Source organism: Crocuta crocuta, unplaced genomic scaffold (assembly GCF_008692635.1).
Source record: "Crocuta crocuta isolate KB4526 unplaced genomic scaffold, BGI_CrCroc_1.0 scaffold402, whole genome shotgun sequence".
Lineage (NCBI taxonomy): Eukaryota > Metazoa > Chordata > Mammalia > Carnivora > Hyaenidae > Crocuta > Crocuta crocuta.
This window is the reverse complement of record NW_027529633.1, coordinates 124,854-133,760: the sequence shown is the minus strand read 5'-3', so window position 1 is coordinate 133,760 and position 8,907 is coordinate 124,854. Positions and strand designations below refer to the sequence as shown.

At 35.6% G+C, this 8,907-nt stretch overlaps 1 protein-coding gene and 1 pseudogene across 1 annotated transcript; both read right to left on the bottom strand.

Moving 5' to 3' along the window:
• Positions 1-385: 385 nt before the first annotated feature.
• Positions 386-7,941, bottom strand: PPDPFL (pancreatic progenitor cell differentiation and proliferation factor like). Its single transcript, XM_077762284.1, has 4 exons — positions 7,887-7,941; positions 6,072-6,149; positions 5,874-5,969; positions 386-423 (listed from the first exon to the last, which is right to left on the bottom strand). The coding sequence occupies exons 1-4, from the start codon at positions 7,939-7,941 to the stop codon at positions 386-388; spliced, it is 267 nt and encodes an 88-aa protein (XP_077618410.1).
• LOC144230080 (small EDRK-rich factor 1 pseudogene) lies at positions 6,482-6,667 on the bottom strand (annotated as a pseudogene).
• Positions 7,942-8,907: the final 966 nt, after the last annotated feature.

Sequence of the window (8,907 nt, the reverse complement as noted above, 5' to 3'; positions counted from 1 at the left end):
TGAGGAAAGAGGGTAACTATGTATCACTCTCTTTCACTAGTTTGTTTTTTTATGTGAAATAGTTATAAAAAGATAATTTTTGAAATGAAAAGAATCTTTAAAATAATAGCAATTTGTTTGTCCATTTGGTAAGAGAGGTGGGAAAAAAATGATGGGATAAAACTTTCCTCATGAGTTGAGGAAATTACTTCAGGGACTGGAGAGGCCCCTGAGGCTGTGGCCCGCAGCACTGAAGGTGTCACAAGAGCTGTGGGAACTGCCCTGTGACTTCACAGGCATGCTGCTCCCACAGTGTGATGTTTAGCTAATTCATAGGTCACCTTGAAGGATGTTAAAAAAAAAGTACATGACCCCAAACCTGACCAGGCCACTTCTCATCCCAGTTTTAGCTGGAAGGAAACACAGTAGACAATTTGACCCCACCTAGAAAATACCAAATTCTTCCAAACTCTTGAAAATCGTGTAACAGGAGACTAGATATACTATATAGAGCATGGTAAATTGCACTATTTTTTCTGCCTAGCGTGCTTTTCACAAAATGGGCTGCTTCCTCTCTTTCAGAATTCAGTCCCACGTCTGCTTCTCAGTAAGGCTTTCCTTCCTAAAGACACCAATTAGAGAAGCCTTCCCTCAGCCTCTGTCTTCCCTCCATCACTTTCCAACACAAGTACTTCATTTCCTTCACAGAGCTTGCCACTGTTGGATAATATTGTCTTTATTGATTTAGTGTTTGCTTTATTTGCCGAAATGTAACACTTCTTGAGAGAGGGGCCAGGCCTTGCTAAAGAACCATTGTCATCCATTTGACACATATTTGCTGATATGTTAGAAGCTGGGTATAAAATGTTGAGTAGAGCAGACATGGTCCTTGCCCTGGTCTGGTTTATAATGCGGTGGGGAAAACAAATAACTGCATAACCAAATGTATAATTATAACTGTGATAAAAGCTAGAACATAGAGGAATAGGGGCTATGAGAGCTTATAATGAAAAATCTAATTTATTAAGTGGATTGGAGACATTTTTCTCTGAGGAAGAGTTTTGAGCCCACATTTAAACGATGAGTAGACATTAATTAAGTGAATAGAGTCCAAGCTGAGAGAAGAGCCTGGGGAAATACCCTGTGGCAAGAAAAAAGCTGGTATGTGAGAAACTGAGAGAACTGATGTAGCTGGAACACAGGATGCTTTCAGAAGTGAGATACAAGACTAGCTATGGAGATCAGATCTCCATGGATCAGGATACTATGTGTGTGTGTGGGGGGGGAGGGTGGGGGGGGGTAGGTGTGTGTGTTGTGACTTTATCCTGAGCATAATGGAATTATTAAATACTGTGAGTGTGCTAATGTTAATGGGTATTCACAGGAGAGTATTACAGATCTGTATTTTGTTAAGATGATTGTGAGTGATCTAGAGAACATTCGATTGGAGAGATTTAAAAAAGAGTGCAAGTGGACCATAAGATGTCATGGCCATTTTCCTTGGGAGAAATGATAAAAGTCTGGGTTTGGGTAACGCTGACGGGAAAGTATATAAATGGGTAGATCCAAACATCATTAAAAATAAAACCTAAAGTAGAAGTTTAGCTACTCCATTCAACCTAAGCAATTATTTTTCCATCATCACTTTTTAATAGGCAAATAGAATTCTTGAGTCTTGTTTCTTACAACCCAAACTTCATAATGTATGAAGCACCAGGTAGGTTTAAAATCTAGTTAGTAAGAATTGATGAATTGGCTCTTGGTGGTTTTATCTGTAAAAGATATGGGGTCAATAACTTGGAACCTGCTATCAAAATCATATCTCAAAAAATTAGTAGAATCTTAACATATAATATCACAGAACCTGAGTAGAAATTGCCAAAACCCAGTTGCATTTAATACGGACATCCCTGCCAAGGCATATAACATTTCATAATATTAAATTAGAATGATCATAGCACATCTCAAATTATAGGGAGTTATGACACTCTTAAAATATATTTAGCCTCCACTATTTGTTATCTAACCATTAGGCAACAAAGCCAGGGAAGAGGTGTTTTAACCAAAATAACAGCTATACTGAGATCTTTGTGTGAAGTACTTTTTAAACACAGCCCCAAAGTGTCTGAATTGTAGGAAAATTACATTAGAAGCAATTAGCTGGGAGACGTTTTGTTCTTTTTTTTTATATCATTCTCATTCTGTAGAAACCCTGGGATAGCACACAAGAATCCTTTCAATTTTTCAATCAGTTTTTAAAATCCACTTTAATGTTACTTTACTGAAAGATTCTTCATATATTTATTTTTTAGGATCCCTGTCTATCTCCCTCTCTTTCCATCTCTCTAACCATATAATCATCCATTCTCACATATATATGTGTGTATTTGCCACTGTAAAGTGCTTAATAACTATATATGCTCATTATAATATATTTAACTAAAATATTATGTCAAATCCAACTACTTTAAACAATAGTAACTTTCAGTAGCAGTAACACCAATCTAAACTAATATAAAAGCAGTAATTTTAACACATTCAAAATATACAAATTATAGGCAAATGTAAATTAATAAATGCTTTATTTCTGGGTAAACAAAGCAAATATCAACTTGATAACATATTTGGGAAAAGTCATTGAATAACCTAAACAAGCCATCTGTTCACACATATACCAAGTGGCCAAGAAAATAGGAGTTTGTTGATCATCTTAAAGTAAAAACAAAACCTTCCACAATTTACCACATTTGTTTCATCATATTCTTCTCTCACTTTAGAAAAAAATTAATCTTCAGTCACTGCATTTAACTTTATGCTAAAGCCAAATGAGATATAGAGTCCAGAAATGTAATGAGTCTCTACAAGTACATATAATGCATAGGCAAGCAATCACCAGAAAAGCAATAATATGTAAATAATGAAGTGCTATTGGGCCAAAGTGATATATGAGTCTCTTAGTTGATAGCAAAGTGATAGAGACTCACAGAATCGAAGGAATGCATGTCCCATTTGGGAAGAGTAGTCAATACTTGCTCAGTTGTCTCCATCACTGTAAATGGTCAGTGCTGACATTTTTCTCATGGTTACACAGTTGGGCAAGAAGACAGTTTTATTAACAAACAGCCATGTGTGCTCTACTGGGTGTTTAATGCAGTCATAGTCACATAAAACTAGTGACATCGACTTCTTAGTGAATCCACCACTCTTAATTTCTAAAGCCTCCCATTTTACATTGAAAAATATTTGCAAGCAGTATACAGAAACTTTTCAGCTGAAAGTCTTGGTATTATCATATTGAGGAAAGTGGGGAAAATTCTAGCCAATGTAGGAAATACTCCTATTCACAAAATGTGTCCAGTGTATCCTTTTCTAATAACATTTATTGTTTTCTAATTATATACAAAACTTATCAAATTAGAAAATTTGAAAAAAGAAGCAGAAAAAATATAAAGAAGAAAATGAAAAATCACCCATAATCCCATCTCCAGAAACACCCACTGTTACGATTTTGGTGTATTTCCTTTCAAACTATTATTATGAATATGTACATTTCCAACAGAACTAAAATCATACCATATATAAATTATCTTGCTTTATCCACTCAACTTTCTATCATGATTTTCCATATTATTAAATATTATTTAAAATTATGAAATTTAAAGTCTACACAATAACCAATTAGTTATATATACAGTAAAACATTTAAAAAAATGTTTAATGTTTATTTACTTATTTTGAGAGGCAAAGAGAGAGAGAGAGAATCTCTGTGTTGACAGCACAGAGCCCCATGTGGGGCTTGATCACACAAATCATGAGATCATGACCTGAGCCGAAATCAATAGTTGGACGTTTAACCCATGGTGCAACCCAGGTGTCCCTGCAGAAATGTATTTTTAACAGGTCTGTTTTCTATTTCCAATGTTCATGATTAAAAATACAGTTTTGCAACTGTTCTCTACATTTCTGAATACAATGCCCTTTAGACCATTGTTAGGCATCAATGTTTCACTTTTAAGACATAATCAATCATTCAACAGACATATAAAGAGTCTAAGAATTTGAAAATTAAAAATAAAAACTTTTAAACACTTTTTGAAAACTAGTATGGATAAGGAAAAGGCTACATCTTAAAACTCACTACATTTGAAGACTCATTACTTTTCAAAGGCATGCTTTCTCAATATTCTCCAGGTTGCTGATGACACTTGCAGCAATAGTCTGTACTAGGGAAAATGCCTAAACTTTTGCTGTGTGGGTGGCTGCAGATTCTGTCTTGTAAATGGGAACTCCAGCAGATTTCTGTCTTCTCAAACTGAAGAAAAGTCATCTGGAATAACCGAGTACTGAAAGGTGTGCTTCACAAATTCAGCACCTCAGCAGGTAGAATTCTCTTGATTGTCAGAATCAACTATTAGAGCTGTATAAAGTAGTCAGCTATTACAGCAATGTTCATTGGATTGCCATGCACAAACAGCTGAGAAATGCTTACCTGCAAGTTATGTTGTCTTTGTAGTCAAAGTAAAGTGGAAAAATAAATGAAAGTTACCTAGATAATTCAAATTAGTATACTTGATAAAGAGAGTGAAAAATACATGTTTTCAACAAGTAGCCTCATTTTGATCTTTCTGTCTTTATATTTTAAAAGTTTCAATATTTAATTGATTCTATTTCAAAATTATCATAAGTAAAAAATTCATTAACACCCTTAAATATTAACATTGGGATCTATGAAATCCAATACTATTTACTCTTTTTATTCCATCTAGTAGCAAGACATAGTCAAGCGTCCAAAAAAAAGAAGTATTTTAGAAACCATTAGAATACCATCTGTACTACTCAGTGTGTTAGGGTTCAAAATGCGTGGAAACACTTGTATGCAAACCCACCATCTCAATCTTCTACCTAGACACTGGCGCCGTCCAGAGGCCAGTCAAAACCAGCAGAGGAACTACAGCAGGCGTCTAGGATAGCAAGTCTATAACTGCTTCCGTTTATTTCGTTAAGGTGGTATCTGATAGTTTTCTCCATTGGAAATTTACTAATTTTCCCCTTTGTAATTAATAAATATTTGGGGGGAGACACTCTGAGAAGACCTCATTTTTCATACTAGTCCTCATTTATTTTAGCATCCATTGATAATGCTTGCCTGGAACAATTATTACTGTAATATACGTCAAATGGTAATTGTCTACTTCCACCAATCCTTCTACATTCATTAGAATTCTGCAATCAAGAGCTTTCCCTTCTCTCTCATTTGTTCACTTAATTATTTATTTATATCAATAATGATTAGTGGATTTTATTTTACGGCAATTCTCTGTTACTATCATTATTTCATTGCTGAAATTGTATCAGATTTGGCCAATTGGTTCCTATGTCATTTTGACATACTACATCTTGTTTTGAGCTTTTCTTTCTCTTTCACACTGTCAGGTGGTCCAGTCTCATTTTTTTTCTTTTCCTTTCCTATCTGGAGCCTGCTATTTCTCCAAGGAATATGTTTCCCTTTCATTGGAGTAGATAATTGTTATTTGTTTCCTGAAAGTATTGGAAACACAAATTTCGAGCCTTGCCACTGATTCCCAAACTATTTCCCCTAAGGCAATGCTGAAAATTGGCATATGACTTTTCAATTTCTCTTTAGCGACAGAATTAGAAAGAGTGCTCATGATTTAACTCATGGCTAACAAAACGGGAGGAGGGGCAAATGTCTTCTCCATCTCAGGCTCTCAAGTATGTTTTATATTGAAGCCTTCACCACCCTCAAGAAACAACTATGCTTTATCCTTATTGGTTAACATAATAATTACTACATCTATTTATGTTGTTTCATTCTGATAAGGAAATACCTTTCTTAGGAAAAAAAAAAAGCCAAAAACCTAAAACGTACTTACTGGCAGACAGATCTTTTCTTCTTATATCTGAAAGCATAGGTTCAGAATGGAAAAAGGATTTAAACCACCAGTCAGCTTCTGCCTCTTTTGGTAACCCTATCAAATAAAAGTCATATTACCTCCTTACCAAACACATTTGCAAGATTAAAAACAAAGGAAAATCATAAGGGGGATGCTCATAAAAAATAAACCAAATACCTTGCTGGGATTTGTCATCAGGTATGACATTAGCAGAATCAGAGCCAGTTAAAGAGCTAACTGAAGAAATGCTGGCCTCTGTAGGAAACAAATGATAATCAATAAACAAAGAAAGAATTGACAAACACAGACATACTGTTTATGCCTATACTCTCAAGTAGTAACATAGCGTGTTTTGAAATCATATACTCCTGGCAAATGATTATGAGTTCATAAATTAAAAATCGATTAAATTGACAATCAGTTAAAAAGTCTTCCAGAATAAGGCATATTATACTTTCTTATTTTTTTTAAGTGTAAGATCGTTTTATAAGGCTATGTCATAACATATGACTGTTTGCTTCACAAGATTTTGATCATAGAGCTTATGATACACCTTGCTGGCAGTAACACCCAGGTTTTCCAAATAGTCATTTGTCTCTTGTCTGCATAGACTTCTTCTCATTAGTTGCTTCTGCTTTTGCTGCATTATCTCAAAGTCCTTCTGCTTCTTCTGAGAGATGGTTAAACTATACTTTTCTTTTTCCTTTGAAAAGTTCCCGGGATTTCTTCATGATTTTTTGGAAGGCAAATCCTCACTGATTTCCAGCAGCCATGCCTACACCAGACCAAGCCTGGAAGACAGCTGCTGAGAAGAGCAGTAGCTTCCTAGCATGCTTTCTTTCCATGGTGGACAACTCTCTCTCAATCCCTCCATAGATATAGATGTAGAATTTAAAAATTAAGAGTCATTAAATTCAAAATCTTAGTATAAAATCAAGAATGAATAGTAGAAATATTCTACATTAGAAATCTTACATGTGCATATATTCAAATATTCTATAAAAGTTAGAAATTTGTAAAGGAATTCTTTTTATTATTTTTTAATGTTTATTTATTTTTGAGAGATGGAGTGTGAGTGGGGAAGGGGCAGAGAGAGGGAGACACAGAATTTGAGGCAGGCTCCAGGCTCAGAATTGTCAGCACTGAGCCTAACACAGGGCTTGAACTCATGAACTGTGACATCATGACTTGAGCTGAAGCCAGACACCTAACCTACTGAGCTACCCAGGCACCCCAAAGGAATTCTTTTTCAAGAATAAGGATTGTATTTGCTTTCTCATATTTGTATTTTAAACCTTAAAAGATCAGAATATAAAAATAACTTCTATTGTATAATAACACTAAATATACGGGCATAGTTTAACCATTTTGAAAAAGAATAAATCAACTTTTATTTACAAACAATCATTGAAATAAGAATTTTCTACATGTGGATGTACTTTCAATAAATGACAATTTGTTCCTGAAATGATTGTCCCATTCTATGAAATTTCTGAATTTTCTTTAATAAGCTACAACTTTCTATTCAGATGTGTAGATAAATAAAAATAAAACTGGCCAAACAGAAGCTGACCTATTTCCATAGCAGAAAATGAATTTTAAAAAACCCTTCAAGCTGTGTCATGCTATTCCTTCTTTTCTAAGGAATACATAGTATTTTATTTACGTAAAATTATCAGCTTTTAATGCATCCTATTAAATGTAAGATACATGAAATTAAAGCAATTGTGAAATATAAGCTTATTATTTTCACTTATTTTAAGTTAATGGTTTCATCAATATGATAGATATAACAGTTAAAACAAAGAGATAAACCTAGACAATATTGATTCTGAGTGGTTTGGGATGAGTTCTATTCCTATTTTCTTCACTGTCACAAACAATCATGAGTCTTGACACTTACATTTTGACTACATGACACATAGGTTAACATCCCGCAATCACCTTAAATCACATTCTCTAGGAGTGCCCTCTAGTGGTGATATAACTTACTTCGATAATACTGATTTTTGGCCAGCAGGCAACCAACAGAAGGTACTGATGCCATTGTTTTCCCTGTGGGCAAGCACCAGAGAGAAGGAACAGTGAGGACAGTGACAGAGAAAGAGACATCGTTAATCACGTGGGACTTCCTTCTCTTTTTTCCCCATATAATTTTTTTTTGCAAAGCAACATAATTTACCATGTATTAATATCTGACAAAAAGAATTGAAAAGTTTACACAAAATTATAATCAAATATACTACAATAAGCCAGAAAATGCAATGTGTATATTTATTTGAAAAAGCAAGAAAAATTATATATTCAACTGTAAACAATGCCCACACATATTCCATCTGAAACAAACCCAAAAGTCAGAGGAAAAGGGTTGACACAGCCACGATATAGTCACTCACCTATTTGTTTTCTCCAATTTGTTCTTTTGAAATAAACGTGTTCTGAGGTTTCCTGAGAAAACACACACTGATGATGGACCACCACGCGGGTGGTGATCCAGGAGGGACTGAGTGCCTCAGGCCAGAACGCTCTGCAGTGAACGTGGGTGTGCTCTGGGACCCCTGAGCACACCTTATATTTGGAAGGCTGAAACTTGAGCTGTGGGCACAACAGAGGGAGGGGAAGCTCTCTGCCTGTCTGCCCTTGACCGAGTCAGCGTGCCAACTGGGGCTGCAGGCTGCAGGGGCTGACTCTGTAAGGTCATAGCTTATGATGGCTCTCATGCTACGGGGAAGCACCATGCTGGGATCTGCTGGCGGAGGGGTGTGTGTGAGGGTTATGCGGGGACACCCCAGCCAGGCTGCAGGCCAGCTGACAGAACTGGACATGCCCACAGACACAATGATGCAAAGAATTGCTCACAGGATGAGCTCCCTGAATCACTGAAGTTCTATGGGACAGGATGCGTGCTGCTGAAAAATACAGGCAGTTCGTTAGATGCTCAGTGAGAATAACAGATGGACATCGAGAGTAAGGAGGAGGATGTCAGAGACTCTATGACATTGTAGCAATATTT

Coding starts and splice junctions, on each gene's coding strand:
- PPDPFL (XM_077762284.1), bottom strand. CDS start 7,941: ATGGCATCAGTACCTTCTGTTGGTTGCCTGCTGGCCAAAAATCAGTAT. Junction 6,150..7,886: donor CAAAAATCAGTATTATCGAA/GTAAGTTATATC, acceptor TGTTTCCTACAG/AGGCCAGCATTTCTTCAGTT. Junction 5,970..6,071: donor TGATGACAAATCCCAGCAAG/GTATTTGGTTTA, acceptor TTTATTTGATAG/GGTTACCAAAAGAGGCAGAA.